Source organism: Pan troglodytes, chromosome 9, assembly GCF_028858775.2.
Source record: "Pan troglodytes isolate AG18354 chromosome 9, NHGRI_mPanTro3-v2.0_pri, whole genome shotgun sequence".
Classification (NCBI taxonomy): Eukaryota; Metazoa; Chordata; class Mammalia; order Primates; family Hominidae; genus Pan; species Pan troglodytes.
The window spans coordinates 80,673,588-80,692,987 of NC_072407.2; the positions used below are offsets into that span (position 1 = coordinate 80,673,588).

General features: G+C 48.2%; 1 protein-coding gene across 19 annotated transcripts in view; it reads right to left on the minus strand.

The window, feature by feature from the left end:
- Window positions 1-4,373: 4,373 nt before the first annotated feature.
- TENM4 (teneurin transmembrane protein 4) overlaps window positions 4,374-19,400 on the minus strand; it is a 3,006,191-nt gene continuing 2,991,164 nt past the window's right edge. For all 19 annotated transcript variants that reach the window (XM_054661572.2, XM_063784373.1, XM_063784372.1 and 16 more), the window contains 2 exons: window positions 12,538-12,680; window positions 4,374-9,908 (listed from right to left, as the gene is read on the minus strand). In XM_054661572.2, coding sequence (XP_054517547.2) covers window positions 9,150-9,908; window positions 12,538-12,680 — 902 coding nt within the window. In that variant the 3' untranslated portion in view covers window positions 4,374-9,149. The remainder of the gene's footprint in view (window positions 9,909-12,537; window positions 12,681-19,400) is intronic.

Genomic DNA, 19,400 nt, shown 5'->3' on the forward strand with positions numbered 1-19,400 from the left:
TAACCTACTTTCAGACACATCCTCATCTCAGGATCTGTTTATGGGGAACTCCCTGACCCACAACAGAAAGAGGAGAAAAAAGGAGGTAGCAATTGTTCCTGGTCTTTGTGTTACTACAAACAGTGAGGCAATGGGCCAGGAGTCAGTCATTATGAATACTCAAGTACTACTTGGCAAATTATTTTTGCTATAAATTAGCATGCCTTCAGAATTGTCCCTGTAACGTGATCTTTCTCTCTCTTGCGTGCATTCTGAGATGCTTTATGAGTGGGGGAAAAAGAAGAGGTGTTCCTGCGTGCTGGGATTTGCAGATCACCGCCACCCACATCATCGCAAATCTAGGCATACCTATGGGAGTGGGTCCTACATCAAACATCAACCATTGTGGGTTTTGCAGTGTGAAAAAAGTGGAGACATGCTGGATTGGAGCCCCAGGAAATTTTGGCTTCATGCTTACTGGACTTGGTTTCCAGAAGTGAGGCTCGGAGGCCCAGGCTCCCCCAGGTCCACATGAAAAACACACTTTCCGCTCACCTAATCTTTTCTCACTAAATCCACCTCTTCCAGGAAGTTTTCTCGGGTTCCTTCCTCTCTTCACTCAGCCCTCCCTGAGTTCTCCTTTGGCACCGTGGAAAGTGGGTTTTGTTGGAGCTACTTTCTTAGCACTTGGGTACTCCCCCTCTCTCCACCCCCAAGCCAGCTGGAGGCCCTGAGTTTTTAGCCCAGATCACAGGCTGATAGAGCACATTAGGAACCTTAGCCATGGGCAGGACGTGGGGGCTGGGGCTGGTCCTGCTGTCACAGAATCATGGCTATGGGCAGGTGATGAGATTGTGTCCCCCAGAGCTTGGTTCTCCCCACCACCAAACCCATGTGAGTCGAGTGTGGACACCAGGGCACTTGTGTCCATCTCACTGCCACGTTATCACCTTGCCCTGCTTGTTCCTCTAGCCCCTCTGCCTAGACTGACACCTCCAGGGTCTGGACCAGACTCTTGGGTGTTGATGGGATTCTGCTGCCAACAGAATTCTGCTCCTGTACCATCCAGTCTGCACCCTCACACTCCGTAGTGTTGGAGCCCTGGCTGCTGTAAAACTGGCAATGTCTCAGACGCCAGACTGAGCTCAAGCTAATGGAGGCTCTTGAGTCCACTGGGTGGGCCTCAGGCCACCTCTCTGAGATTTCTGGGTTCTAGCAAGCTTGGATGCCGAGGCTTCTGGAATAGTGACACAGAGCACATGCTCCTTAGTATCACAGAGTCCGTTTTCTGAATCTTTCTAGACTCCCTGATTGAGTGGTGATGCTTATCAGCAAAGGGTCCTGTCTTACACCTTCAGGTTTTCTGAGGCTGCTTAGGCTGGGATCTTGTATATATGAAGTGCTCATTAAATGGCTGTTGACTGATTGTAATTCCTCCTCCAGGCCTTGTCAAGGGCCTGGCTATGGTGTTTATTCATACAGTCATCCATTCTCTACTCATCTATCTACTCACTCATATAATAAATATCCGAATCTGAAAGAATGACCCCATTTCCTCTATTCTCATATCATAGGTTGTTACCCTAAGAACTTAGATATTCATCAGAAGGAATTTCAAAGCTCTACTGCGTCTTGGCCCAGGTAACGGGTACACTTCCTAACTCTGGTAGTCCTGGGAGTGGGCCTATTTTGAAAGCTCTACATACAATGGCAGCTTCTGACGTTCTTTGGGACAGGATGGGCTTGCAGATTACAGGGCAGATAGGAGAATGCTTCTGTTCTTCTCCTTGGGTTTAAGGCTGCATTGCTCCTGAGAAGTGATATTCGTCCTTGCAAGGTGTGTGCGTGTAACTCCACATATATGTTTTGGATTCTTGAAAGGGTGAAGAATGTATTTGCAACTCCTATTGTCCATGAGACATTGGAAGGGGGCTGGTCTGGGGGTGGGAACTGGGGCCCACCCTGGGGTTATTCCAGACTGATTAATTCAGGCTTGAGAAATTAATTGCTAGATTGCCTGACGCGGGCAGGGGTGGGCCCTTGTGTATGGATGGAGTTTCCCAGGGTCTGGGGAGAGATTTCTAGTGTGAAGGTTGGAAGGAGAGCCTCCCACAGAGGTGACTATGAGGACCAGGAACAAGGTCAGGGTGGGATGTGACCAAGCGGGAAGCCCCTGTAAGACGTTTAACATTTAACTTCTTAGACGCTTCTCTGGATATGGGAAAGAAATAGTACTCACTTTTAAGGTCTTTTTCCTCCTATGTTGTAATTTTCTCCACAGCCTCCGATGGATCAGGAAAGTCCTAATTACCCACACAACTTTGAGGGCAGGATTTTAGCGGGACCTGAGGACCTGGGGCTGGCGGGGAAGGAGAGGCCCTGGTTCTTACCTCTTCCTCCTTCCTGAGGGCCTTGCACAGCTGCAGCAGCTTTGGGAGGAGAGTGGCTGAGGTGGTGTGGGTGGGGGGCAGGGAGCGGGCAGCCTGTTCAGAGGAGGCGTGGCCTCCATTTGGAAGGGAACAGGAGACAAGGCCCTCTTTCTCAAATACATCAGAGGGAGTGGGATCTTCGAAGAAAGCAAAAGCTGACCTTAGGGTGACCCACGGCTGAGAAGCTGTTTTGGGTACTGGGAAACACACAGGAAATTAGACAGCCTCGTTGGCCTGGAGGAGCGCACATGCAAGAATGATCGAGTCCTGAAAGGGCATGTGCATGGCAGATGCTTAGGGAGCGCCTTTCCAGAGGGGAATGAGCAGCAAGAGTTTATTTCAGCTGGGCTCAAGGCAGCAGCTCGTGCAAAGGCCCATGTGGGTCAAAGTCTAGAAACAACTGTGGGCTGGTGCATGACCCATGCAGCAGACTGTGGCTACGTGGGGAAGAGAAGGGGCATTGATTGAGCGTATTGTCATTGATTGAGGGTATCTGAAGTGCCAGGCTCAGTGGCTTATTCTGTACAGTATAAAGGATAGTGTAGTTGGCAGCGGCTCTCAAGCCTGATGGGGCATCAGAATCACCTGGGAACCTGTTAGCATTGCAGATTATAAGGCTGCACCCAGACCCACTGATTGAGAAATTCTGGTGGTGGAACCTAGCAATCTGTGTTTTAATAAGACTTCTGGGTGATTTGGATGCAGCCCAAAGTTCGAGAACCACTGGTGTAGTGGAAACAGTACTAGACTTTGGAAGGTGGGGTGGGCTGGTGAGGGAGGGAGGTGTGACGGGGACAACTCACATTGGGCACTGGGGAAAGTCTGCTGTGTTCTGAGTCATGGGCTACATTACTCGCATGTTCTTTCAAGTGCTCTAAGCAGTGACTGGGGGTGGTGGTGGGGGGTCTATATCACCATACTCTCAGCATAGATGGAAAATCCAAAGCTTAGAGGGGTTAAATGACTTGCCAAAGATCACACAGTACTAGAGCTGTGTTCTGCACCAAATTTGGCTTGATTCCCAGAGCGAGATTGTCAGTGCCTATTGGGACCACTGACCCACCAACGTGCAATGGTCTGGGCAGCAAGGCCTGGAAAACCCACAGGGGCCTGGGTGGAAGGAAGAGCCCCAAAGCTTGCGGCTCCTTCCCTGAGGACCTGGTGGTGACCAGTCCTGAGGCTGATGGGCGAGAGATGAGGACTTCTATTCTAATTCCTGTCCTCAAAGGACAATTATTTGAATTTTCATAAGGTTTGCCATTCACACCAGGGAGCTGGGCTTAGCACGTGTACTCTTTCAAGAGACCAGCTGTTGTCCCTGACTCCTAGGGCTGATAGGTTCAACATGAGGTTAAGTGAGAAAAGCAGGGTGAAAAATGACCCGTATGCTGTGATGACAACACCTTAGATAAAAAACAACAACATTAAGAACACACAGAGGCGGGGAAAGCCCGAAGGAATTTTCTTCCTTTCTCATTTCCCAAGGTGTATTATGTAGTTACAATTATTTGTATGATGAATATACAGTCATTTATTTTTAAAGTGCAATGGCTCACATCCCTTGTGGAAGGCAGTGGCATGGTGGATGACTCTGTGTGCCCAGTGGTGGAGCAAGGCTCCCTCCTCTGGGAGGGTTGGGTTCGTTGGCCCCTTCAGCCTGTCCCTGAATGAGGGCAGCAGTGGGATGGGGAGCCACGCTGCACTAGTGATGTCAGAGGAGCTGTGATATTTATTCCTGTCATGCAATTGCAAAGTCAAGCTTCAGGGTCTTAGAGACCCTCTGGACATCCGTCTTGACAGAGCTGCAGCCTGGAGGGATTTAGAGGGACCCTGGGGCCTAGGACTGAGTCCTCTCCCAGGTCATCCTGATAGCAGCCAGCAGGGAAGTGCAAACCCAGGATGGCTCGGGTGCTGGGACAGGCAAGAGGAAGCCTCTATCTCCAAGCAAAGGCCACCAGACACATGTAAACACAAAATAGTCTTTATTTGTCAATGAAGGCTACACGGGATCACTTCTGGTTTTGTTTTTATGCTTTTTTTTTTTTCTAGAAGGTATCTACATCTGCATTTATTTACAGCCTTGTTGGTATTTACACAGTCAAGATACAGAGTTAGAAACACAAAAGTGTTGAGAAAAAAACTTCTCAAAATTAGTTCCAGACTTCAGGAAAATGATTTCCACATGGTAAGGCCAGAGTCTCCAGTGTTGGTCATCCAGAGGCAGCTTGGTACAGACTCCTTTTGCCGAAGCTGCGGGTTCAGAGGTCCTCAGAACAACAGGTGGATTTAGAAAAGTGGGATTCTGGTGTTGGGTGAATCCAGGGCTGCTGGGGCACCGCCAGACACCTGAGGCTCAGCTCCTGCCAGGACGGCCGAGCGTGCTCCAGACTAGTCCTCCCTTGGCTGTTCGCCCTCAGAATAAATCACATTTTCTTGGGGACCAGGAGGTCACCTAGTACCTTGCCTTTGGCATTCCAGAGGGGGTAAGAAACACAACATTGGCCCTCGCCTGGGCCTTCCCACACTCTGATCTTCCACATTCGTAATGAAACCTAAGAGTCACCACTGTCTAGGGCAGTCAAGTACACAAAGATGGTTTTTGTGAATGTAAAGGTTGGAGAGGATAAGGTTTCTCTCTATCACCTCAGCAATGAGTCTTTAAAATGAGTTTGCTGTTTTTGGAAGGTTAAATGAAAGGGCCTTGAACTGCAGAGTTCTTTTTGAATTCCCTTTCCTCCAGTAAAATATAGACAAGTGTATAAACCTAGCTGGGAATGATGTGCCTTAAATAGAGAGGTTTTCATTCTAACAAGGACCCCAAGGGAAAGGAAAGACTGAGTTCTTTCTGGGATCCCTCAGGAGATGTGTCCCCGGGCCAGGTCTGGCTCCTGGGCTTAGTGGCTGCCGTGAGGACTGGAGAATAGCCTGGTCTTTGAGCAGTGGATGCTCAAATCCCCAAGCCTGACACCCTGCTGAGAGCTTGAAAGCTCATTCCTCCTGGGCAGAAAGCTCAGCATCACCGCCCTCACCACATGGCCACCACAAATACAAGACTGCAAGTGGTAAAACTGCATTCTAAGATTTCACATTGAAATCTTAGATTCCATTTGCATAATGGAAATCCCTGCCATCTATAAAGGTGATACTTTAAAGTTGCAGCTGAGAAGATTTGTTTTTCTTCTTTTTTCAAATTCTGATTCTTTGTTCTGTGTCTACAAAACACTGCCCAGTCTGCCTTGCCATCATCTTCTGTGCCCCCTCCTGGTTATTTGGACACACCTCCTGGCCATTCTCACCCTCAGTCAGTTTCTTAGGGATCGTTTCCAATCCTCTCTCCCTAAGTAGAAATCAGGCACTGGTGTGGTCCTTGGGTTAATTCTCAGCCAACAATTCTGAGAGATGAGGGTCAGAGGCTGACAAGGCAGTAATTTACCTGCATGCCTTCCCCTTCCTCCAGTCTGCCCTCCAGCAATGTCTGTTTGGGGTGTGGGGGGGTGGGATAAAAAGGAAATCTCATCCTACAAAAAAACAAAGTTGGGGAATCAGTAAAGTCCTATTTAAGGTGGTGGCAGAGGGGCTGAGGATGTAGGACCAGTTGGCAGCTGTGCGGGGTAGGAGAGAAGGCAGGAACTGTAGGATCATACACCTGGGCAGGTGAGGGAGGCCTGGTCACTCTATCGAATGAACAGATTTGGTTGGTGAGTGTCAAAAGGGCCGGTCCTCTCAGGATGGGAGTCGATGCTTGGAGCCTATTACATAGGCACAGGGTTAGGCCTTCACACTCACCCTTGCCATGGGTTTGTGACTGCTGGTCTTAGCAGGAGGACAGCTTGAGGAGGGAGTCACCGAGTCACCTGCAGCCCAAATGGAAACCAACTCAAAAGGGCCAAGGCCAGAAGCACCACCTTCAATACAACAGCACCAATGTGGCAGTGAGGTGCATAACACTGCCTGTGCCACAGCTGAGATCCTTTTTCTAAACTTCAGGATCCTTCAACTTCTCTCCCCACAGAAGCTGGGCTGCTGTGGTGGTATGTAGCACAGGAAAAATATAAGATCCTTTAAAGAAACAAACAGTCCAGGCGCAGTGGCTCACACCTGTAACCCCAGCACTTCAGGAGGCCAAGGTGGATCGCCTGAGGCCAGGAGTTTGAGAACAGCCTGGGCAACATAGTGAGACCCCATCTCTATGAAAAAAAAAAAAAAAGAAAGAAAAAAAGAAATGAAACACCCAATAATTCTGTTTTTGATCCCTAAAAGTCCACCCTATTCCTTTGGGGAGGGGGCTGTGGAGGAGGGACAGGGCGTGGGGGAAGCATAGGGAGCTGGTTCCCGTGGACCGCATGCCGTTCCTGACCTCTGAGCAGACATCCCCAGCAGGTCTTCACTGATGTCGGGCAGCCAGGATGGGACTGATCAACTGGGCAGGAGCACTTTGCCCAAGGGCCCTTGGTATGAAGAGTACATTTTGAGAGGCGTAAGTCCCTTCTGGAGGACAAAACTTGTGTTCTTCAGGCCAAACTGTTTTCCATCTCATCCAAGAATGATCCTGCCAGATGGGAGCCCCCATCTCCAGCTCATGCCTCCCACAGCAGGCCTGCAGAGCACTGTATCTGACTCAGTAGAGCTCTGGATCCAGGGGCAATGGGCAACCAGTGGACAAGCAGGCCAAGGCGCACTGCTGCAGCAGGGTGGCTTTTTTTTTGGAAACAGGAAGAGCACTTAGCGAAACACATCCTCTAATCCCAGTGGGATGACGTTAAGGCGAAATCTCCTCTCCCCAAGAAGTTTTGGTTGCCTCCCTCTGCCAGGCAGAACCCAGACTACATGCTGCTCCGATCCTCATGCAGTCAGACCTTCTCAGTTTCATTAACTTGTGTAATATTCTGAAGACTATGTGAGTAAGGCTATAGAGGTGCCATGAGCTTATCAGTCCAACAAGGTTTCCATGGGGAATAGCTCAGACTCAGAATTCATTTTCCACACTTAATGTAAATGTAACCCATAAAAGTTCCATTTTCTAAGAAGCCCAGCTTAAAAGGAAGCATTTGGCTTCCCCTCCCATCTCCCAGAGCCTCCTGTGAGTGGTAATGACAATGGTAATTAGGCGGATGAGCCAGGAATGGAATCCTTGAACAAGGGGCTCCCAGCTCTGGCTGTGACTCCCCCTGCCCTCACTGCTCCCCCGGCCTGCTGGCTGCTGCCTCAGCTTGGGCGTGCTCTTCAGGTGTGGGCTGTTCCTGCTTCTGAGAGGGCTCAGGCCTCTCCCTGACGACACAGGCACAGTTCTTCACAAGAATCACGCCAGCCTGGCCTCCCAGATCTACGGGCACCCGCCTTGGGAACTGCCCTGCTCCTGGTGGGGTTGTATGATATGGGCAGGCCACACCACATCAGCTCTTCCCTCCTTTCTTCCTGTCACTAAAAAACACATTGGGTGGGCTTCTCTAGAGGGGAAGCTGTTTCAGAACTTCAGGAATTTCCTGGAAGCCCAGCCTGCCCCAGTCCAGCTCTGCGATCAGCTGGTACATGGAGGCAGATGGGACTTTGGGAACTGGTTAGAAGGATGCTTAGCTTATGCCTTCCTCTCTTTGGCTGGCTTTTTTTGTTAAGCATTTTTCCAGAATCAAAGGCCACCAAGCACCTCCCTCCACATTCCTACGTCTCAGTGGTGGCGGCTGAGCGGTGGAGGGAAGATACTCAAAGTCATAGAGAGAGGGCTTTGCCTCGGAAGGCAGGCTGGTGCCCTCGCCACCACTGCCATCCCTTTGCCATGGGTGGCCTTCCGTTCTGTGGACATGGTGCCCACATTGAAGGCTTGCTGTGCAGTGCTCGTTCTCACATCTGGCTTTGGGAGAAAGGAGGAGATGAACAGGAACATCATGGGGGACCAACCAATCACAGGCATCCTGGGTGCTTTCCCTCCCGGGAGGATGGGACTCTGAGCCCAGGATGTTATGTCACTGGTCTGGGGGAAAGGACCTGGGAGACACTTTCTCTATCCCAGCACGGGGGTGGCACCGACAACTACACAGGATTTGCAAAAGTGGTAGGAGGTTTCATTTAGCATCAAAATAGAAAGCTTGAACAGGAGTTTGGGGCAGCTTAAAAAAGGTGCTGAACAACACCATGAAATTCCCTGGAGCAAGATGAAGCCATCTGTGATCCTCTGGAGGCAGAGAACAAGGTGAGAAGAAATCCACCACTCTTCTGCAGGAGCCCTGCCAAGGAGCCTCAGGTCCTACAGACCCTCCTCCCAGGCCCCCTTGGAAGGGGTGTTGTACTGGCCCATCACTCCCTTTACTCCTGCCCGACCCCAATCGAAGAAGAAAGGGTTGCACATGAGACAAGTTAGCACAGACATTCATGTCCCACATCACACTGGGTACCTAGGGACAGACGAGGACACACCCCAGGAGATGCATCTCAGAGAGGAGATACATACCCCAAACGACAAGGGAAAAATCCTCAAGGAAAAAGGGAGCAAAAGACAATAAAGTTTCCATTGTGATCACACTACAGAAAAAAATACCTTCTGTTCTTTGCAAAAAATGTGCGAAGGCCAAATTTGTGTTTTTCTTTTCTAAAAAAAAGGATGTTGCATGAGTTACAATGCAACCAGTATCTTTTTGTTTCTGCACTTGTTAAAAAATCATTTTTTTAAAAGTACAACACAGTCAGGTATGCGGCCACAAAAGAGTAGCTGTCTTTGGCAAGAAGTCCAGGCCTTGGTCCTCTCTGTCACCTCCGGCCCATCTCGCTCTGTCTCATGAAGTGGATGTTGTTGGCGCTGTCTGACAGTTCTGGGTACTGCTCGACAGAGATCACGAAAAAGCCGTCGTAGCCTTGCACCCGCCCTGTGCTCAGCACCTGCTGCTTCTCCCCCTCTGTCCAGGCCCGCAGGCCTTCCTCCCCTTCCCGCAGTCTCTGCTGCTCGCGGGCCCATGCTTGGCGCACGGCTCTCTGCCGGGCCAGCTCCAGGACCCGTGCCTTCTCCTCATCCAACGTTGTCCCGTAGCGTGTGTTCAAGCACAGTGCCCCGTACTGGAGCTGGATGTCTGTGTAGCGTCTAGTCCTGCCATTAAGCACTGTGTTGATCTGGGACACAGTGACGTTGACCCCATTCTCCAGGGTTCGCCGCCCCCCACTGAGGCCCAGGATGGCCAGGTCACCTTCTGAAGGTCCTGGTTTCACAAAGTAATGGGTATCCACCCCATCAATGGTGAAGTGCAGGTTCTCTAGGTAGTGGGCATGGTTCAAGATGGCAGCAACCCTTCGCCCATCCTCATTGGCCACACTGATGATGTCTGTGGTCACTCGGCCATCCTTCAAGGCAAACTTGACCCCCTTGCCAAAGACTGAGCTGCTGGATGCAAACTTCTTGGTCTTTGGAGCCTGCTGGCAGCTGGTGATTGTGGAGCCATAGAGCTGGTCAAACCGTTCTAAGGTGACAAAGGCCTTGAGCTGCTTCTGTACTTCACACTGTACCCCAAGGATAGACTGATGGGGGAGGAGAGTGAGAGAGAGAGTAAGACAAAGGGGAAAAAACCCTGAGAACCTGGAGAATCAGCTTAAATAATGAAGTCAAAACCACACATATTTATTAACCTGCGGCATGTAGCTCTACCGCTGACCACCAGAACATCCAGGTGGTCGCCAGAAGGTCAGAACATCTGCTGACCTTCATCCATCCATCCACCCACCCTTCCATTTAGAAACTGTTCAGGGGGTATCTAATCTGTGCCAGGTCCTTTTGTGAGCACTGGTGACAGAAAAATGAATCAGACATCATCCTTGCTCCTAAAGAACTCATCATTTAGTTGGGAAAGACAGATATGACAATAATTGCAATCAAATGTGATCACTGGTGGCCTAAGAGAGGAACTAGTAATAGCCATAGCTAACATTTCTTGATGTTTCAGCCAAATAATTACCACTCATTATCTCAGTGATCTTCACAATCACCTTATACGGTAGGTGCTGTCATTATTCCAATTTCATGTCTAAGGAAACCAAGGCTCAAAGAGGTTGTCACTGGCTCACAGTCATACAACTAATAACAAGTCAACCTGCAAGCCCAGGTCTGTCCAATTCTAGAGGTTCAGTTTCAAGGGCTGCTGGAGAAGGAAGGAGCAAACAAAGTTGAGAAGAATCTTGGCCTGAAGGTGGAGGAGGTGGGGTTTGAGGACAGGCTCAGGCTTGAGTTGGGACCTGAAGGATGGGTGGGGGTGGTGGGATGCCGTCAGATGGAGGATTGGCAAGAAATGCATTCTTGGCAAGAAGGCATAACATGGTGAGAGGCAGCGACTGTTATTAACCCTGCCACCCTGCTTCACTGCTCTCCACTGCATTTACATCTGATTTCTAAGGAAGGCCTCTGCCCTACCGTGCTTCCTTGGGGCTCCTGGGGTGCCCCTACTCTTGGCTGCTTTAGGGGACAGGTTGGGCCCTGCCAGCTTGGCGTATCATCTACCTGTCCCTTCTGTGGCTCACAGAGCTTGGAGAAGCCACACTCAGGAAGGCTCCAGGGCCTTATCAGCAAGTTAGGGAAATGGCTTTAGCAACAGGCCCATCGGCTTCTCACTGAAATTAAGTCCTCTTTATAATTAATAGAACCCTGTCTGTGAACAATTATTTCCTAGAGTTTCACGAAAGCTGGAGTGCTCAACAACAAAGATCTCCGATGCTTGCCAAGGGCAGAAATCAATAATTCATTGACAGGCGAGGTTGGCAGACAGGCAGTCAGAGACCGGGGCTCTCTGGAGTGCAGGAGGGAGCCTGGTGAGGGAGGAGGAGCTGTGCTGCAGTGCTCAGCCCTGGGAAGAGCAAATGCCAGGATATCTGGGCGGGGCCTGGAGGTGGTGGGAACTGGAGAGGCTGGGCAGCAGAAAGACGATGGGCTCTGGGGCCAGGCAGACTTGGGTTCTCCATTGAATTCTGCTGCTTTCAAACCCTGGTCCCCTCACCTGTAAAATGGGGAAATGTCTGGGCTGTTTACTTCTTTCAGCCATTTATTTATTTAGCAAAAATGCTTCATGCACCTACTGTGTGCTATCCTGTATGCTGGGTACTAAATGAGACCCAGTACTTACCCTCTTGGGGCTCATAATCTAGTAGCGAGACAAGAAAGAGGCATTAAAGTACAGTGTGGGAAGTGCCACCAGCGTACAGGGGTGCAGAATCCCATTCTCCGGGGTCTGGTAGGAGATAGCTATGCTGAGGCCTAAAGGAATCAATCTGGAGTAAGAAATATGGATATGAAAGTTTCTGACCACCAGCAGCAAGCCATCTGGCAACCTGCTTTCCTCCTTAGTCTGTCATCCCCTGGGCAAGCATCCCTTGAAGGCTTAGTCTCTGCCTGATTCATCCCTGCGTTCACTGGGCACAGCATGGGGCTTGGCACAGAGTCGGGTTCTCATAGAGAATTTATGAATGGATTGGGGTAGTAGGGAGGGGAGAAGCGAGCAAATGAATGCATGAAGTGAGCAGGTGGGATGAGACTGTTTTTAAAGACCTTTCCAGCTATACAATTCTGAGTCTTTGAAATTGGGTTATAAAAGCGAGATAAGAGAAAGTGAGTCTTTTTGAGCACCTACAGTATGCCAGGCACTGTACTCAGCAAGAGGATACAGAACAGGCACATCTGGGTTTGAATCCCAGCTCTACCCCTTCCTTGCCGTGTGGCACTGGGAAAGCCTCAGGCATGAGTCTGTAAAATGAGAACAATATGGCTGTGGGATCTTTGTGAGTTACATAGAATAACTCACATAAGGCCAGGTGCATTGAAGTACTCAGAAAATGTCACATTTTTATTTAGAACCCACCTTCTCTCCCTGTGCTTTTGTTCTGGATAGTGACCAAGGCTTATTATTTTTGTGGAACTCCAAACTCAGTGTAACACACAAAGCTCCTTACTGCAGCTTGTAAGCGTCTGTGTGTGGTCATGGCTGCGTCCCTAGCAGCTTCCTAGTGGTGGGTTACTAAGTAGTTGTTGAACAGTCTCTGGCAGGCACTGTGGAGGCACCACATTGGTGTCTATCACTGGCCCATGCTTTTCTGAAAAGCTGAAGGGACCCCCTCCAGTAATGTCTGAGTGGCCTGAGGAGTGGCAGCCTTGTGCAGGAATTACCTTGCTGTTGTCCCACTCCTGCGTTTTCATCTGTGTGTGGATGAGCTCGTAGGAGGGTTCCATGGCATCCATGTCTGGTTTGGGATAACCAGGGATCACGTTGTGTAGCTGGAATCCAAAGGTAAGCAGCCAGCTGTTAACATCTGGATGGGAGGGAAGCAGAAACATCTCCATGGAGTGAGTGGACCTCAGATGCAACCCATCCCCATCACACAGCCTACAGTTAGCTGCAGGGTGTGGTGAGGGTGTGGATTGCTGCTGGTGGGAGAGTCAACTGCTACATACACTTTTCACTCTATGAAAGCCAAATGTACTCCTGGGACCCAGCAATCCCCATCCCAAGTATATACCCAAGAGTGATGACACTGAAATAGAACCCAGGTTTCCGGACTTCCTTTTCTATTTTCACTTCAACTCCCAGGACCTCTAGCTTCATACCCGGGGCAGCTGTTGACAGATGAAGATCCCTCCCTTTCACCCCAACATCCATAGGAGATACTTACAAAGGACAGCCAGACCCACCAAAAGAAAAGATTTTAATGATTGACTTGCAAAGAGACAATTCACTTAAGAAACACACTCCCCTGCTCTCCCACCCTCCTGTGCAGTGATTAGAGCTTCAGGGTCAAAGTCCCACGGGTTACAGAGATGGCCTAGGCTGCGATCAGAGTCTTCCCTCTGCTTCTACCTTTTATACTCTGACAGCCCAAGGATGCCACAACCTCCCTGTGCCTTCATTTTCTTTCTTTTTTTTTTTTTTGAGATGGAGTCTTGCTCTGTCACCGAGGCTGGAGTGCAGTGGCGTGATCTTGGCTCACTGCAACCTCTGTCTCCTGGGTTCAAGCAATTCCCTGTGTCAGCCTCCCGAGTAGCTGGGATTATAGGTGCCCGCCACCAGGCCCAGCTAATTTTTGTATTTTTAGTAGAGACGGGGTTTTACCATCTTGGTCAGGCTGGTCTTGAACTCCTGACCTTCTCATCCACCTGCCTCAGCCCCCAAAGTGCTGGGATTACAGGTGTGAGCCACCGTGCCTGGCCACCTTCATTTTCTAGTCTTTACATTGGGCTTGGGGATCAAGTCCCATAGGCATGGGAATAATTGATTTGATAACATTCCTTGGGGTTACTAATTATAAAATATTAGGTGTGGGGATAGATAGGATTTTGCCATGAACATCTGGCTCACTGGAGAATGGAATCAGGAAGCCAAGACATGAGGAAATGAAGAGGACCAGTCACCTGGCCCACTATTGCTGAGTATCTTCTATGTGCCCAGGACTATGCCGTTGAGACCCTCATCTCACATACTCACAACTCTGAAGGAGAGATGAGACATGGGCATGAATAACGTTGATACAAGGAAAAAGATTAGAGGAAGGCGGAAGCCTTTCATTTAGACAGGCTGACAAGACCACATGCAGAAGGTGGCATTTAAGCCAGTTACTGAAAGCTGTGCCATTTTTCTCAGGCACTGGTAGAGATGAAGTGGGCCCTTCAGGCAAAGATGACTATACTAGGCAAGGCCTAGAGAGGGAAGGTGTGGGTACAGGGAGTGTTCAGGTAACCAGAGAGCAGCTCAGCAAGGTTGAGAAAGAGCCAGAAAGGATGACTGTGGCCGGAGCAAGAAGAGCTTCAGATGGCAGGGGGAGGTGAACTGGGGCCAGAGACAGACAGACAGACAGACAGACAGCCTGTGTCCCAGCAGGCTCAGCCTTCCTCAGGAAGGCATAGCTGAAGATGCCAAAGCAGATGTCAATCAGAGACTAAGAATCCAAATTCTTGGGGAGGCAGGATTTTGATTTGAGCCTTAGAGCCAAGGCTGATTATGGCTTCTTTCAAGTGGAGATAGAACTCTGATCGCAGAGGTCCTGTTTAGGTTCTAGGATGATATAGTTTGAATATTTGTCCCCTCCAAATCTCATGGTGAAATTTGATCCCCAATGTTGGAGGTGGCCTAATGGGGGGAGTTTGGGTCATGATGGCAGATCCTTCATGAATGGCTTGGTGCCCTCCCGAGGTAATGAGTGAATTCTTGCTCTATTAGTTCGTGCAAGAGCTGGCTGTTTAAAAGCGTGTGGCACCCCTCCCTTCTCTCTTGCTACCTCTCTTGCCATGGCCACACTGGCTCCCCTTGCCTTCCGCTATGAGTAAAAGCTTCCTGACACTGAGCAGATGCGGCTGCCATGCTTATAGAGCCTGCAGAACTGTGAGCTTAGTTCCTTATAAATTACCCATGAGCCTCTTTTCCGTATAAATTACCCATGCTCAGGTATTCCTCTAAGGCAGCATAAAACAGACTGAGACATAGGTAGGTTTAGGCAAAATTGTCACCTGCCACCCACTGAGTTCATCCTACTGGTGTGAGTGACTGTGTCCCTGTCACCACTGGGTTCCATGTTACCATCCCATTCAAGAACCTCGTGTTTGCCTTTGTTTTTGTTTTGTTTTCGGGTTGTCTGGGGCCCCCTCTCCCGAGTGTGCAACTTGGTGGTGCTGAGGTGGAGTGGTGGTAGAAAGGGAAATTTGGAGCCCAGTTCTACTTGTTTCAGCCTTACTAGGCAAAATCATAGGAAAGAATATGGTAGCTGAAGCAAGCCAAACCCAGTGTCCAAATTCTGGCTCCCCAACTTACAAACTGTGTGAACTCCGACAGTTTACTTAACCTCTTCGAGATTTAGTTTCCTTATCTGCATATTGACAATGGAAATGGTTTTAACCATACTTCTATGGAGAAGAATACAAAGTGTTACCATTTGGTGGCAGTTATCGCGTGGCAGGAGCTATTCTAAGCTTATATATAAATTACTGGATTTAATGTATTTTGATTTTTTTTTGAGATGGGATCTTGCTCTGTCACCCAGGCTGGAGTTGAGTGGCATGGGTTCAAGAGATTCTCCCACCTCAGCCTCCGGAGTAGCCAGGACCACAGGCGTGCCATCATCCCTAGCTAATTTTTTGTAGAGATGGGGTCTCACTGTGTTGCCCAGGCTGGTTTGGAACCCCCAGGCTAAGCAATCTGCCTGTCTTGGCCTTCCAAAGTACTGGGATTACAGATGTGAGCCACTGCACCTGGCAGATTTAATGTGTTTTGAAGAATGCAGCTCAGTACCCACTCACAGAAGATTTTCTCTATTTTCCACCAACCCATGCTTCCACATCCCAGGACCTCCATTTTCTCCTCTCTAACAGAAGGAGCTTGGACTAACTTTTCTTCAAAGTCCCTCTTCTCACTGAGTTTTTAAGAGTCTTTGATTCTATAAATCATGGCAGATGGTTCTTTGGGAAATTAAAACAAACAGAACAGGAGGAAAAAATGCCCTATAAAGCCATTTTGCCTGAGGCTAAGAACTTGCATCTGAATTTGTAGTTGCAAAGGAAAGCTTCTATAAGGAATACTGCAAATTCTCAGGAAACTAGGGGGCTGAGAAGAGGGCTGGGCCTTAATTACAAGTGACGGAAGGTGGAAAACTTTCCTATTTTGCCTTTAGGAAAAAATGCTGAAAATGAATTTATTCATAAGTTTTTCTTCAGTGCTCCTCTGAAGAGCTGGGAATTTTACTCTTCCTTCTTACCATATCAGAAGTAGATATTTCCCTCAAGTTAAAAAATTCCTCTTCACTCATCCATCCCAGAGTTTGGTGTTGTCACAGGGGAGAGATGAAATGTAGGCAACAATAATCTCCTTCCTGCCTTCCTTCCTTCTTTCTTTTCTTTTCTTTCTTTCTCTTTCTTTTCTTTTCTTTTTCTCTCTTTCTTTTCCTTTCTTTTTATTTTCTTTTTCTTTCTTTCTTTTCTTTCTCTCTTTCTTTTCTTTTTCTTTTTCTTTTCTCTGTCTCTTTCTTTCCTTTTTTTGACAGGGTCTCACTGTCACCCAGGCTGGAGTGCAGTGGCATGATCTTGACTCACTGCAACCTCCGCATCCCAGGTTGAAGCAATCCTCCTGCCTCAGCCTCCCAAGTAGTTGGGATTACAGGTGTGCACCACCACGCCCAGCTAAGTTTTGTATTTTTAGCAGAGACGAGATTTCGCCATGTTGGCCAGGGTGGTCTTGAACTCCTGACCTCAAGTGATCTGCCCACCTTGGCATCCCAAAGTGTTGGGATTGCAGGCATGAGCCACGGCACCCAGCCAATAATCTCTTTCATGTGTGTGGTTTTGTTCTTTACAAAATGTATTTGAATCCAAGAATGAGGATTTTGGAATCAGAGCAGAGTTCTAATCCAGCCTTGCCACTTCTTAGTGGGCCAGTTACTTTAGCTCTCTGAACCTCAGAACCTCATTTTTCTCCTTTGTAAATGGGGTCAGTGATCCTACCTCACAAGCATCAAGTGAAGATATAGTGCAATGATGTACATGATATATCTGTAGTGGACATTTTTTGGTTGCCTTCCCAGCAGTCCATTCTGCCTTCTCTTTCCTTTCTGGAGTATTAGTGTAATTATAGGGAAGTTGAATCCACCTAAGGGGTTGGCATGTGACCTAGGCTAAGCCAATCAGTGCATTCTTTCCCTCTAGCCACCAGTAAGTGCTTCAGGGATTGTCCAGTGACCTAAGCCTATCTCACTGGAATACATCTCAGGACCCTTGAAGAAATTTTTGGGAAAAAAAGATTTTTTTTGTTGTTGTTGTTGCTGGATGGGAATGAAGATGCATGTAGTCTACCTGGATGCTAAGAGGTAAGGTTTAGTGAGAAGTAACAGTATCTTGGTTCTTATTCGTGATTGCAAATCTTTTTAAATTTGCTAAAAACTGCTTATATGAAATCTCTTCTTTGCACACCATGGGTTTTCAAACTGTAGGATATGACCCACTATGCAATGAAATCAATTTTGTGAATCATGACCAGCATTTTTATTGAAATGGAACAGACTACATTAGAAAAGGAGGGCATCACACTTAAGTATTCTTTTGCAAACCTTTTGTCTTCGTGTTTTATTGCAATGTAAAATCTTTTTCTTATGGTGGGTTCATAGTCAAAGAAATTTGAGAAAAGCTGCCTTGGACCCTGTGATCTATGAAGGTGGGTATTATACCTCACTCCTCTCTGGATCCTTAATACAGGTTTGGCAAGGAGTAAGTATAAATAATATACTCTTTGCTGGATTTAACTGACTGGAATATAGAACCTAAACTGAAAATGTTAGGTGCCCCTTGGTGGTTGGTTGCTTTGTTAAAAGCTGGATTTGGAGGCCAGCATGATTGTAGTGGAAGGTGTTCTAGAGTCAGAGAGCCCTGGATTAGAGTCCTAGCTCTGTGGTCTACATCTGTGTGACTCTGGGCAAACCCTTCATTGCAGCCTTGAATGACATTTGGAGTCTCATCTGCAGAAAGGAGATAATGATGGTGATCTCACAGTTGTTGCAAAGTTTAAAGGAGAGCATATCTGCCAAGTGCCAGATAGCATAGAGAGTTAGTCATGTTAGTGCTATTCTGGAAGGAGACCATATGTATATGGTGGTGTACAAAGGAAAAGGGGGAGGGAGTAATATTTTGGAAAGATGCAATGATTTTTTTTGATAGAAAAGTACATTTCCTATTGCACCATATTTTTTTTCAGCTACAGTAACCTGCCAAGACATCTCACAGGAAACTCTTTGGAGAGTGAGGCAGGGGGTGTGCTTAATGCAGACAGATGTAATGGAAATGTCATCTCAATCTGTCAAATTTCTCTAGAACTAGCAGCCAAGTTGAGCATGGTGAAGGCTGTGAAACATTGTTAGCATATTCATGTTTATCCATAGGCCCCAAGTCTGTTTTCATCACACCTGTCCACCACCTTGTTCTCCCTTCTTCCCTATGCTTGGGATGCTATTCTCCCCTCTTTCCTATGCTTGGGATGCCTGCCGTCAATGTGTGACAACATGGAACTCTTCTTGAAAAAGGAATTCTTCTACTGCTGTCAGCAGAAACAGGGTCCAGGTGGGGGCTACCAAGTTTGGGAGCTGGGAAGCCACGTCTGTAAGGGGCATTCATGTGAGCTGTCATGTTGCCCCTCTACACTTCTGTATTATATGTGCTGCCTTCCCTCTCTGCAATGCCTTTCTCCCCCATTACCTGGTGAACACCAGCTCAGGAGCTGGCCTCAAATGTCAGCTACTTTGTGAAGACTTCCCAGAATGCTCTGGGCAGAGCAGGTGGCTTTTCCTCTGTGCTTCAATGGGCATCTGTGCAAACCTTTGTCATGGTCCTCCCCTCTTGACAGCAGTTGCCTGTCTCTCCCCTTACAGTGAGAATTCCTGGAATGCAGGGATCATTTTTCTATCCTCAATGCCTGAAACAGTGGCTGCACAGAAGAAGCACTTGTAGAATGAAGGAAACTGCCATAAAAGAGGGCAAGAGGATTGAATCGCACGACAAAAGAGGGGAGAGACTACTGGTTTTGCAAGTTGGGATGTGCCCAATTTTTGCCTATCACAAACTCTCTTATGTAAAAAGTGTGGGCTTTACCCAAACCCCCACCCACTCTCTGTGGGGTTGAGGGCCTCTGTGGCTAACCTGGGACTGGCTGCTTGCTGGGAGGGCTGTGGCTGCTGGAGACATCCCTGCCTGTGGGACCCTGGGACACTTTATACTCAAGTTGGTTTCATGGTAATGGAAGGCAGTGCTCACTTTTCAAGTCAGGAGGTAAAGGAAAGGGAACCAACACGAGCCAGGCACTGCGCTAAGTACCTCATGAAATGTATTTCATTTCACCCTTGCAATCACCCTACCAGGTAGGTGTTAGTTTCTACTGTTGCATGTGTTCCTTATTCTTTTTTTGGCCTCTTTTCCTGCCCTCCTTGGATTATTTTCTTGTCTTCCATTTTATCTCCACTGTTGACTTATTAGCTAGGACTCTTTTTTTAGTTTTTATCTTTTTAGTG